We start from the raw sequence: 13,244 nt of genomic DNA on the forward strand, positions 1-13,244 counted from the left end.
TTAACGGCCCAATCCCAAGCCGTGTAGGAACTTCTGTTCTCAATACTAACCAAAATATATTTATGTACATAAGTAATAAAAAAATAAAGTTTATGATTTATGTGATAATAAAAATAATAAGAAGAGCGTAAGAAAAATCAAAATATATTTATGTATGCATAACTAAGTTAAGTTGTAAGGAGAATATAAATTATTTTTTTATATTAAAGTTTAATTAGTTGGTTTAAGTGATAATTTATCAAAATTATTTATTATGATATTTTTGAAGAATTAATATATAATATTATCGAGTAAAAGAAATAAAATAATATTTTAATAATGGGGGGGCCATTGCTTTAATGAAACTGTTTTGAAATAGACATCCAATTTGGAGTATTATGAAATTAGTAATTATGACATTCATTTACAAATGTCTATTAACATAATACCTTGTATTTTTATAGATGGAGTTATAAAACGTTTTTTTTTTTTAAATATATATAAGAAATAAGATAAAAGAATTTTAATTTTAGCTTGCATTTATTTTCTGTTAATTCAATAATTATTTTTATTATCATACTTTATTTTAAAAGTTTTATAATAATTTTATTTTTTTATTAAAATACTAATTTAATATCTACACATCATCATCTAAACATAAAAAATTATTAAATAAATTAAAGACAAGTAAATATAATACAAGTTAAATTAAAGCAGCCGAATCGAAGGTGGTAGGCAGGGTCTTGTACTACATCCCTTTCGCATCCTCCTCGTCTGAAGTAAAATGGTAATCCCGGATTTTCTTCCTCCCCTTTCTTTATTCTCTCTTTTTAGTATGCAAAACGGACAACTTATAATTATGATTTCAACCATTTTTTAATTAAATTATCAAATTTAAGTTATATTAGTTGGAAAAATTTTGTTAATTTAATAAATAACCCAACTATCATTTAAGTTTAAAATCCCTCTAGTCAATTTTTTTTTTTTTTGAATTTATTATGATAATGAATCATGTATCAAAATTAAAATAGTATTTAGGTAACAAAATTTCACAACTATACTTAAAAAAAAATTTCTATTTTTTAATAACTATATTAAAATTATCCAAACATCTCCGTAATAATTTTCTTTATAAAAATCTTATAACGTGACAATAGAGCATAATACTAAAAACTAACGATCAAGAAAAAATAATACGGAGAATGAAGTATTTTATCTATTTATTATGTTCGATTATTTTTTTTATTTTATAAATAAATTAATTCAAAAAATATATAATTCTAAATATATTCGGACATTTAAAAAAATTTTAAAAATATTTAAAATGCTATGTGGTGATAGTGTAGAAACTAGATAGCACCACTTTGAAATGACAAATGCAAATATGGGTAGTGACATTTTAGAGGTAAAATCATACTTTTTACATAAAGTTTTCGGCAAGGCCTTATCTCTTCAATGTATATTCATCTTCTAATAATTACCAATCAACATATGATTTACTTGTAAAATCAAATCATTCATCTCTATAGAGTTACAAAAGACAACTTATAAAAGTTATAGTTTATATTCTATCAACAGTTAGGGTTATTAGACATGTGTTTGGTTGGTAAAAGACACAACTCCTTCTTAAATGGTGTCTTTGGTAGAGAACAAAACGCAGCGTATAAAGAAGTTAGGCATAACAATCCAGACACAGTGTTAGGCTGTATGAGGAGCAGTGCGAATTTTGAAGGTTTTGAGTCTAGAAATCTCTAAAAGATTTGATTTTGAGATATCCCAACAGCAACAAACAATTAACAAGTAGCCCTGTACTTGGTGTGCTTTAAATGAGGCCCTCTTATTGGTTATCACACTAAATACTCAATTTGCTCGTTCCTCTTTTCTTCCTCCTCACTAATCCCCACTTCTCTTTTTCCTCTTTTTACTTATCTCTCTCTCTCTCTCTCTCAATTGATGATGAAGACTTCAAATCTGGCGTATGTATATATATATATATAAACCCCTGACACGCTCATCTGCCTCTTCAATTACCCAACACAACATGGTCAATTATCATTTCCTTTTGAATTTTCTTCTTCAATATTTACTCTTCAGTTTGATTAATTTCTGGGTGTTTCTTCAAATCAATTTTCAGGTTCCCCAGTGGCTTGAAATTCTTCTGGGTCAGAAATTCTTTGCGCCCTGTGAAGTTCATGAGTGTGCTAAGAAGAAAAAGAAGGAGAAGAACATATTTTGCTTGGATTGTTGCATCAGTATCTGTCCTCATTGCTTGCCTCCTCACGCCTCTCACCACCACTTGCAGGTTCCTTAATTTTAATTCTCCTCGTCATCTTCACTTCAAATTCTCTCTCTCTCTCAGACACACACACACACTATATATATATAAATATATGTATGCTTCTGTGACAGATACGGAGGTATGTTTATCACGATGTTGTACGCTTGGGTGATGCTCAAAAGTTGATAGACTGTTCCTTTGTTCAGGTAAGTGCGGTATTTTACCTACTTCATCATCACCAACAGATTCAAAGTATTGCTAATTAGTTAATTAATTATGGATTATTTTTTGAAAAAAAAAAATTATAACTTTTCTGTAGCCATACACAACAAACAATGCAAAAGTGGTGTTCTTGACTGAAAGGTCAATGTCTCGTCCCTTTAGAGACTCTGGCAATTTCTGCATCAAATGCAACCGTAGTCTGCAACACCCATTTCTTTTCTGCTCTCTCTCTTGCAAGGTTCAAGCAAGTACTAATTGCTCAACTCAGTACGAAAATGGCGAAATGACTCCTAACTCAGTTCTTGACTCGCCCGTTTCTCGCCAAACTCAGTCCAACTCAGCAAGTGCTAGTTCTGCCAGCACTACTACGACTACGACTACTATTAGTACTGCAGTGTGCAGGTTCTCGTTAAGTCTCGCTTGCACTGTCACTACGGAGTTCATCAAGCGGAAACGCAGTGTCGTTTCACTGCCTCGAGGTTCGTGCAGAGAGAATTGGTCGGCGGTGGCTGACAGTGGAGGCTTCATGAGACGAAGAAAGGGTGTGCCTCATAGGTCGCCTTTGAATTGAAACATGTGGGTGGGTCGGTGGATAGGATATATTTGGTATTTCAATATTTGTTAGAGGGTGTTTTGGGTATTTTGGATTTCACTGCTCAATTTTTGTACAGGTATTTTGTTTACCTGTTGGTGGTATTCACGCGGAGAGTGAGATGGATTTATCATGTAAAAAAGTTATTAATTAAATATGTTTAATTATTAGGAAAATTACAGAAATTTCTGATTTGATATATTATATAAAAATTATCACTATACTTAAAAGTGAACAAAAACTTTCTATTATATAATTTTATGCTCTCACGATTTGTCAAAAATGTAAAAAATAATAAAATACTTGTTACTAGATACTAATTTTACTACTACAGAGATTCTAAAATCTATTTGTGAAATTTTAAATAAATTTTATAAAATTTACTTATTGATTCAAACATGGTCCAAATATAGATTGTTAATGGATTACACTAACCAAGTCTATTTGTTGTAATATATAAAAAAAAGATTGAAGTACAAGAACTTTTTATGAACAGGAAGTGGGTAGGAGTTAAATTGAGGTTGGAATGTGATAATAAAATCCAATTGATTTGAAGCTGGAGTGGGTTCTACCAAACTCTTTAATTATATAAGAAATGAGACAAGAAAAGAATTTGACTTTTCATTTATGTTGTAGATTTAATATAATTAAGTGGGACTGAGTGAGAGGAAGGGGATGATTACAAGTGGCAGAAGGGGACCCAAGAAGTTCCTAAAATGAGAGTATTGGACCCAAAAATCTAATGACATAAAAACATGAAAGAAGGAGATTATGACCCACCCCAACGCCAACCCTATTTTGTTCCTTTCCTCATCTATAACCATACTGACAAAAACATCTGATTACAAAATTGTCTTTTCTCTCATACTCCTCTTGTCCCATTTTTTGTCGACAACTTATCAATATTATTTATTGATGTTCCCGTCGCAACATAACAGCACCAGTGGTCTAGTGGTAGAATAGTACCCTGCCACGGTACAGACCCGGGTTCGATTCCCGGCTGGTGCAGAACTTTTGGTCTCTCCTTCTATTTTTTCCTTTTTTTTTTTTTTTTTTGTCTTTCCCTTTGGTTCCCTTACAACCCAAAAAAACGAAAATGGTTAAAGAAAACCTACTGAGTTTATTACCTGTATGTTTTACAAGTAAATAATACATATATATGTTGTGATAGTCAACTAAGACGCATATAATTATATAGTGTGTTTTTACATATAGTAGTTATTTTTGTACTAAACTTATTTATTGTTAAGTTTATCAATAGATAAATACCGATGTATACTTTATTTCGAAGAATTCACTAATAAAAAATATATAAGGGAATTCAGAGCAATTATATAACCTTCATCTACACCCAATTATTCCATCTCATTACTCTTTAATCTTATCTGATTATTGTTTAATAACCAGAAAATAATGGGAGTAAATGACATTAACACAAGCACATTATATTTATTTGTAGTAACAAAATGAATAATGTGATGGCTCCACAAAAGAAATATACTTTATAAAGAAGTCAACGTGCCTTATTCTATAATATACAGTACCATAAATTATACAGAAGAAAAAATAACCCCCGGGTGACAGTATATGCAGCAAATGTTATACATTGAGAAGGGAAAAATTCTTTCCCCTTCTCATGAGTAAAATAATATGTTTTACAAGCTGGGGAAGCTATCTTTCCTGTATCATTAACGGCTTACAGCAAAAATTCTAGGATAAACAAATTACTTCAACAGATCCTGGGATTTCTCCAAACAACAACTATGGAAGGATGCAGCTGCCACTAACTTTCTTTTATGTGCATTTATGGAAGTCATCATAGGCTTGCGAAACCAAGTGGTGATCTTCCCAATCATCACGATAAATTTCTGGTAGGAGTCTCTTATTTCTGGAAGATGCGCGGTACATTTCCTTTCTCCATTCCTCAATACCCCGACAACCACATTGTGCCGCAAGCCAATTGTTATATTCAAACTACAAACCAATGTTCACAACATACTCATTTTTGTCGCTACTGAAAATATGCTCACAACATAATAAGCTAGAGGATGATTTATTTAATCATATAGTTTGTGCTCCTAAAGGATAGCACATGATTTGGAGTTCTCACAAAGTGGAACTATGCAGTACCACACACGAGAAAGATCTTCTAAATTATAACACTTTTTCCGAAGATGCCAGTTCATAAAATTTCGCAATTGCAGCAGACAAATCAAGATATGAATACAGAAACATGCAGCATGCTTGAAGGAAATGGGTATAAAGAAGCTATCTATAATAAAATTTACCTGAGCATCAGCCATACAATGAGTATATCTCTTAGGTATGCCATCAGCTTCAAGTGCCAAGTAAAAGGCTTTGACATCTTCCATCATCTCCTCTTGGGATGGAAGTTTAATCCGATCAGACAAAATGCCTGCAATCCATTTGCTTTGGAATTCAAACATGGGGAAAGGTGCAACCTGTATGGAAAATGATTTTGCAGAATACTAAAGCTTCAGCTATTGAAAACAATAATTTACCAAACCAAAGTCAAAAGAAAATTGTTTTGAGAATTACCTTCCATGGTAACCCAACAAAGGAGAGCCAAGGAGCCAAGGCTGGTGGAAAGATATGCTTATATAGTGGCCCAACACGGTTGTCATCCACTGTCACATAGCCGCTGGTTTCAAGGAAAGGAAAGTGATATTTGTACCTTCAAAATGCACAATGGTAGGTTATGATTTATCCTTTCAATTGAGAGGCAGACTAAATGAATTATACCCTGTGCAATGTAGAATGACATCAGCAAAGACCGCTCTCCCATTTCTGAAAACCACAGAACCATCTTCACATGTTGTTTCTATCTGCATCATTGTAATAACTATTAGCAGACATAGACCTACCTCATTTCCCAGCAAAATGGTCAATTCCTTCATTAATTTCCCATGAGAAGGACTACATCTCTGCCACGGGGCAACATTGCTTTTACCATTGAATGAAGCCACAAATTAGCATGTCCTGTCAGCTTTTCATACGTTTCATCTGCAACTGATCTTGATGCAACATGGACCTCTTTGGCAACTCCAGCTATGTCCCTAGAAATATCAACAGCACTTGCAGAGCTTCCTATCAAAACTACAACCTGCTCAAGGAATAAGAGACTTAAATTGACTAAGACAAAGTCAGAGACATGATCCTCCTCCGTGTAAAAACAAGATTATTTGGTAACTGAGAAAGAGGAAAAGTAAGAGGATGGCGAGTAGGGCTAACACGATTTAATCTAAAATAACATGTTTCACACTGACAACATTTTCTATGACAATTTTTATCAAATGCTATACAACATTCACCTTAAAACTATTTCAATTAAAGGCTATTTCCATCAATGCTTTTGACCTATCATAGCACAACCATCAACATGGCCTAACAGGCTAAAGCAATGTGATATCGTCACCCCCTAGCTATGTAGATTATACATCACTGCACACAAAATAAATGGACCCATAACATTGACTTTGGACCAGATCTCAATTTCATAGAATAAGAATTGAAATACAATTGAAATATAATAGAAAGTTGAATGAGAACAAAAATCTAATTCTAAGACAATTTCATGTTTGATTCAACTTAGATGTTTCTGTGATTCCTTCCTTGACAGGTGGAAGTACAAAATCTATGCAGGTTATGGAATTGGATTGGAGACAGGATAGAAGTTAATTTTATTGTGTATTAATTATGTAAATAACGAATATTCTCCAAACCTCAAGATTATAAAAGATCTAGTATCTATGATTGAATGAACGTAAGAACTTTTAGACAACTGGTGGATGCATGCATACCTGATCTTGAAAGGGATCAGGAACGCGATAATTGTGGCTATGCATTTGCTTCCCAGGCCATGATTTAATGCCTGAAAAGAATACAAGGAGCAGAAAGAGGCAATTATCATTTACTTCCTTTCATGAAAAGTTTACATTAACATTTTACAACATTTATTTCTGAAAGAAAAATTTACAGTATTCAGAAAGTTATTCATTTCATTTAAATCCTAAAAGAAGTTGACAGCAAAGGAATTAATTTCCTGTCAATTCTTGATGAGGAGTAAGCTTGGATCCATGTCCCGAAGGAAAACCCCAAACATATGAGCACAATCATTCGGCGATTTCTATAAATTAACTATTAAATAGTACGAAGATCTATAGCAGAGAACAAAGGTAGCCTAATAGACGAGCCTGTGTAATTTATACTATATAACATTCTTATAACCGCAATTCGTAGGGATACAATTACAGAAGTAGCAATGAAAAGTAAAAGAAATTATCGATAAAACCAATTAGAAAAGCACAGCGACAAAAAGTGATGAACCGACAATCAAAGAAACCAACAAAAAATACCTGGAATATCAGCAACTCGAGGTTCGGTGTAATGGCCGTTGCAGACGACAACAGCATCATAAATCTCATCGCCGCCGCCTCCTCCTTTCTCTTTGGACCTCACTCTCCATTTCCCCTCTTCTACCAACCCCACAAGCTCCACCTCCGTCTCAAATCGTATCATCTCCTCGATTTCAAACTCTTTTGCAAACTCTTGCAAGTACACCAACACCTCCCGATGACACGGGTACATCCTCGGGTCTCTAGAGTCGCCGGGTCGGGGTACAAAGGGATAGTCCTGATACCCCATGCATTCTCTGGGGAGATTGGTGCGGAGGGAACTATAGAGGCTAGAGTGAACAACGTTTCGGGCAGGATCGAGACTCATCGGGTCGGATTCCACCTTTGGAGTGTATACCCAGATACCACCCACTTGATTTCCCCGCTCGAAGACGACTACAGAGTGGCCTTCGCGCCGTAACTCACGCGCTGCCACAATTCCCGCCGCGCCGGCGCCGATCACGGCCACGTGGCGGCTTATTGGAAAGAAAGCTGATGGCATGGCTAAGGCAGACTGGGTGTCGGCGGAGAATCGCAACCATGATTATATCACTTGAATACCTAATATATGAAATGAAGGGGCTTGAATTTGATTCACTGAACGATTTGTCTTCGTAGATAAGAGTGACAGGGTGTTTCACGTACATACGTGAATGGCTAGCGCAGTAACTCGATATGAAGCGAACTAATTGAATGGCTAATAGTTATCTGTGTTTGTTTTTGTTATTATTATTATTTTTTTTTAAATGCCGGAGAGTCAATTTTAAGTATTTTACTGTATAAATTCTGTACATATCATTTTTGTTCTTTGTTTTTTTAATTTTGCAGAGTCAATTTTAAATATTTTACTGTATAATTTCTGTATATACTTTATTGTATTTAGTTGTTAAAATATCAAATTATATGAATTTAAAATCCAATGTCTATTTTATCATGCAAGTTACGTGTTCATATGCTAAGATGTGTATACTCGTTTATTTTTATAGTATCATATAATTTAAAATATTTTATCACGCTCATAATGATACAGTGATTATTCAAATTAAATAAAATTAGTTATAATTTTCTTACCTACTTCAATAAAAGCGCATATCTCCTCTACGCTTTGTTTTGTAAAAGCAAACTATCGTACGTGCAATTATAATAGTTAATTATTTATATAATTTGAGAAATCAAAACGTGCATTATGACAAATAATTCATTATACAATAATCTTAAATTTAATATACTACCTTAAGTAGACAAATATTAGATGAAAAAATGGAAAAAACTCATTATCATACCTTAAAAGATATTGCAAATGATCAAGAGCTTTACCTTTGCCATTTGAATTGATGAAGATCGTGCATATATTTGTGTTATAGTCATCTTGCACATTTTAAAATTGTTATAAGTATTAATTTTGTATACTCAGATAATAAATTCTCCCTTAATTATAAAGAAAATAATTATTTATTCATTTTTCATTACACAAACTATAAAATTATTATAAAAATTAATATTTTTAATTTTTATATATTTTATTATATGCGAATTATGAGTAGGATCCAATATTTCATTGGATCATCTAGAAAATATGTAACAGCCCCGGTAATTCAACATGAAAATTATATTATAAATATTAAATGCGGAAGCGAGATCAAAATTTCGGTTAACATCCTTTACACGGAAACAAAAAAAAAACGTACTTAAAATATAAAAGATTAAACTAACTAAGAGAGAAACTCGAAAATAAAACTATGAGTATGACTACAGAGTCTCTAGGCATCCCCTTCGTCGTCCTCCTGCGGAACGGGCTCGGGAACCATGTCTTCCTGATCTGAAATGGTTAAATAAAGAGTGAGCTACACTAGCCCAGTAAGAACATCACGATATCTCACCGTCACGGAGGTAAAGGTGGGTAGAAAAACACAAAAGACCAATGGAGCATGATTTGCAACAAATCCTTTTATTTATGATAAAACCTTTACCATCCACTTACCTCGGTGGAATTCATGAAACAATATAAGAAAACAATAACATTATCACAATCATGGAATAATATAAGCAGTAAAACATAGCGCTTATCACACCTTTTGTAATTCAATCATTTTATCATATATCCTTTTCTCATTTACCAGCCTACTAGTATCCATGGGGGTCCCTAGGGGTCCCGCTACCCGTTAACCTTTAACATTCATAACCAGTTTCCAGGGCCGTCCCCATACCCCGTCCGGTATGGGCGCCAAAACCATAAACCTCAATACCCCGTCCGGTATGAGGGTGAAACGGGCCGTCCCCATACCCCGTCCGGTATGGGCGCCAAAACACATAAACCTCAATACCCCGTCCGGTATGAGGGTGAAACGGGCCGTCCCCATACCCCGTCCGGTATGGGCGCCAAAACACATAAGATCTCCATGCCCCGTCCGGCATGTGAGACCACAATCCCGGTAGGGTTCCCTACGGACCCGGTCCGTCCACCATCTCTCAGGATATCTAGTCAGGCTGACCCCATCATACAATTATCAGTCTACACAATCTTTCATTTTCCTCTTCCTCGTAAGCATTATCAATTCACATTTTAAACAAGCAAATCGTAATTCATGCCAAACAGACAACATACGGTATCAGTTTTTCAGTCATTCAACCCATAACCAATAAAAACGTAATATATGCACACGAAACTATAAAATAAACACATCAAACCTCATACTGCATTTAAAGCTGTAAAACAGGCCAAATAACAGTAAATCATCAATCACACTAGACTCGAGCTCCATTAGCAACCTTAAGCAATTTTACACATTCGTTAATTCAAGAAATACCATTTTATCATTTTGAACTTTAATACCGTGATAGAAAATAGGGTGAGGGGTCCTTACTTGTTTTCGGGATCCGAATACGATTCACAGTGCGCCTACAGGCCGTCCCTAATTTTCCCTGAATTTTTCCCGGGGAACTGAAACACACTAACGGTACCTGCACGTGTTCCAAAAAAAACCCAAATTAGGCCCAGGGCCTCTTTCGGCCCAAATCGCAACTCCGGCACGGTGGCTCCGCCGTGCTCTGGCGACGGTGCCCCCGCTGGCGGCGGCGAGTCACCTCGGGTTGGCTGTTTTCGGCCGAATTCGGCCACACTCGCATCGGTCCCTGTGAGAAAACAACCCTAGGGCCCTCGGGGGGCCAAAAAATCACGGAAAAACAGAGCTTACCGGCGGCGGCTCTCCGGCGAGGTTCGTGTTTTGGTGATTCGGCTCCAGTCAACCTGTAGATAAAAGAATGGTGATCACGGTGATATAAAAATTGCATCAAACGGAGGCCAGGAAGGGCCTCGTCGGAGGCAAAAACCGAGAGGGGGCGCGGCGGCGCCGCTGGTCTTCGGCCGCGTATTCCGGCCGTTTAGCCGGGATTTTGGCTTCGATTTGGCCATAGGAGGAATCAGCGTGGAAAAACGAGTCGGGAGTATGAAATTTACCTCGATCGGCGGTCGGAAATTTCCCCGGTGCGGCGGCGGGTGGCGGCGGTCGGCCTCTGGTTCGTCTTCTCCGGCGAGCGGCAGGCGGCTAGGGTTTGTGGTCTGGTGTGGGGGTTCTATTTATAACCCCTTGCCCTTTGATCTCAGCCGTCCATTTTGTTTTAATCTGGGCCGTCCGATCGCGCCCACGCGGATCGCCAACGTGGCCCGTTCAGGAACGACGTGGTCTTGCCACATGGCAGGCCCCGGTTGGCCGGGCCTGCTGACGTGGCTGCCGACGTGGCTTTTTTTTTCCCTCGGTCCGGGCGCTACAACTCTCCCCCCCATAAAGAAATTTGGTCCCCAAATTTGCCTCATTACTCTTGATCAAACAGATGGGGATATTGGGCCCTAAATTCTGATTCCAGTTCCCAAGTCGCCTCCCTGGGCGTGTGGTTCTGCCACATGACTTTTACAAATGATATTTCCCAGTTGCGGAGTATTCTGCTTTCTCGGTCCGTGATACTGACCGGTACTTCTTCATAAGACAAGTCCTCTCGGAGTGGAAGCGGTTCGTGAGCCAAGACATGAGAAGGGTCCGGATTGTACTTACGTAGCATAGATACATGAAACACATTATGAACCCGGGAGAGCTCAGGAGGCAGTGCAAGTCTGTAGGCAGTGGTACCAATCTTGTCTAAGATTTCAAAGGGTCCAATATATCTGGGGTTTAATTTTCCCCTCCTGCCGAACCTGCTAATTCCCTTGAAGGGGGTGACTTTAAGGAACACCCGGTCGCCTTTCTCAAAGGCCAGGTCCCTTCTCCGGGTATCGGCATAACTCTTCTGCCTACTCTGAGCTGTCTGGATGTTCTTCTTGATCTTAACTATCTTGGACGTGGTTTCTTCTACCAAATCCGGGCCAAACAATCTTCTATCGCCCACTTCCTCCTAACAGATCGGCGACCTGCACGGACGCCTGTATAACGCCTCGTATGGGGCCATGCCGATGCTTGCTTGGTAGCTGTTGTTGTAAGCAAACTCTATCAGGGGTAGGTGGTCGTCCCAATGGCCCCCGGAGTCAAGGACACAAGCTCGGAGCATATCCTCCAGCGTACGAATTGTCCTCTCTGATTGTCCATCGGTTTGGGGGTGGAAAGCAGTACTAAGAGACAGCTTTGTTCCCATAGCTTGCTGGAAACTATTTCAAAACCGAGAAGTGAATCTGGGATCCCTGTCGGATACCACTGTTACTGGAACTCCATGTAGTCTGACTACCTCCCGGATGTACATCCTTGCCAACTTGTCCAGGGAATCAGTCATTTTGATGGCCAGGAAGTGGGAAGACTTAGTGAGTCGGTCAACAATTACCCATATAGCATCATGTCCCGATCGTGCCTTGGGTAGTCCCGATACGAAGTCCATGGTGATATGTTCCCACTTCCACTCCGGAATCGGTAAGGGATGAAGTAACCCGCCCGGGCGTTGATGTTCTGCTTTGACCTGCTGACATACCAAATATTTAGATATAAAGTCGGCTATATCTCTCTTCATCCCATTCCACCAGAACCGAGGTCGCATAGTTTGGTACATTTTCGTACTTCCTGGATGCATGGCGAACCTTGAACTATGGGATTCTGTCATGATGTCTCTTCTTAACTCACTGTCGTCTGGGACACACACTCTGTCCCTGAAACGAATCAATCCGTCGGCAGAGATCTGAAATTCTGAGTTCACTCCCTGTTCTGCATCCTTCTTGCGGGTTACTAGGGCGGGGTCGATTGACTGGGCTTCCTTTATTCTTTGGATTAACTCGGGTTGGACTGCTAGGTGGCTCAAACATGTGGCCCTCTTCAGATCTCGCAGTCGAACCTGCTGTGTGGCCCCAATGGACCTGCATTCTGAAACCATCAGATGGGCTAGGGTGCCTGCACTTTTCCTGCTGAGGGCATCGGCTACTACGTTGCCCTTACCTGGATGGTATAGGATGTCACAATCATAGTCCTTGAGGAGTTCCATCCACCTTCTCTGACGCATGTTGAGATCCTTCTGAGTGAAGATGTGCTTCAAACTCTTATGATCGGTGTAGATATGAAAGGTCTCTCCATACAAATAATGGCGCCAGATTTTCAGGGCGTGTATGATTGCGGCAAGCTCCAAGTCATGGGTAGGATAGTTCTTCTCATGATTCTTTAGCTGTCTAGACCCATATGCTATAACCTTTCCATGCTGCATCAGGACACAACCCAGGCCCAGATAGGAGGCATCACTATAAACTGTATACCCTCCTGATCCACTCGGTTGAGCCAACACGGGTGCAGTA

The 13,244-nt window shown here is 38.0% G+C and overlaps 2 protein-coding genes and 1 non-coding gene across 3 annotated transcripts; 2 read left to right on the forward strand and 1 right to left on the reverse strand.

Moving 5' to 3' along the window:
* Window positions 1–1,757: 1,757 nt before the first annotated feature.
* On the forward strand, window positions 1,758–3,247 carry LOC110817567 (uncharacterized). The gene is made up of 4 exons (XM_022046165.2): window positions 1,758–2,023; window positions 2,114–2,281; window positions 2,389–2,463; window positions 2,577–3,247. Exons 1-4 carry the CDS (start codon window positions 1,958–1,960, stop codon window positions 3,048–3,050), a joined length of 783 nt encoding a protein of 260 aa, XP_021901857.2. The 5' UTR covers window positions 1,758–1,957; the 3' UTR covers window positions 3,051–3,247.
* A 761-nt stretch (window positions 3,248–4,008) lies between these two features.
* On the forward strand, window positions 4,009–4,079 carry TRNAG-GCC (transfer RNA glycine (anticodon GCC)). Its single transcript has one exon. It is a non-coding gene; the product is annotated as a tRNA-Gly (tRNA).
* Window positions 4,080–4,550: 471 nt separating this feature from the next.
* Window positions 4,551–8,129, reverse strand: LOC110817533 (flavin-containing monooxygenase FMO GS-OX-like 4). Its single transcript, XM_022046123.2, has 7 exons — window positions 7,448–8,129; window positions 6,893–6,963; window positions 6,043–6,195; window positions 5,835–5,917; window positions 5,631–5,766; window positions 5,360–5,533; window positions 4,551–5,045 (listed from the first exon to the last, which is right to left on the reverse strand). The coding sequence occupies exons 1-7, from the start codon at window positions 7,986–7,988 to the stop codon at window positions 4,866–4,868; spliced, it is 1,338 nt and encodes a 445-aa protein (XP_021901815.1). The 5' UTR covers window positions 7,989–8,129; the 3' UTR covers window positions 4,551–4,865.
* Window positions 8,130–13,244: the final 5,115 nt, after the last annotated feature.

The sequence above is a fragment of the Carica papaya genome, chromosome 4 (assembly GCF_054855325.1).
Source record: "Carica papaya isolate Zhongbai chromosome 4, ASM5485532v1, whole genome shotgun sequence".
NCBI lineage: Eukaryota > Viridiplantae > Streptophyta > Magnoliopsida > Brassicales > Caricaceae > Carica > Carica papaya.

Excerpts from the sequence above, each read along its gene's own strand:
- LOC110817533 (XM_022046123.2), bottom strand. The coding sequence starts at position 7,988 with ATGCCATCAGCTTTCTTTCCAATAAGCCGCCACGTGGCCGTGATCGGC. Across the intron at positions 6,196-6,892 it reads CTGATCCCTTTCAAGATCAG|GTTGTAGTTTTGATAGGAAG; the intron begins GTATGCATGCAT and ends TTCCTTGAGCAG. Across the intron at positions 5,046-5,359 it reads ATTGTATGGCTGATGCTCAG|TTTGAATATAACAATTGGCT; the intron begins GTAAATTTTATT and ends ATTGGTTTGTAG.
- LOC110817567 (XM_022046165.2), top strand. The coding sequence starts at position 1,958 with ATGTATATATATATATATAAACCCCTGACACGCTCATCTGCCTCTTCA. Across the intron at positions 2,024-2,113 it reads CAATTACCCAACACAACATG|GTTCCCCAGTGGCTTGAAAT; the intron begins GTCAATTATCAT and ends ATCAATTTTCAG. Across the intron at positions 2,282-2,388 it reads CCTCTCACCACCACTTGCAG|ATACGGAGGTATGTTTATCA; the intron begins GTTCCTTAATTT and ends CTTCTGTGACAG.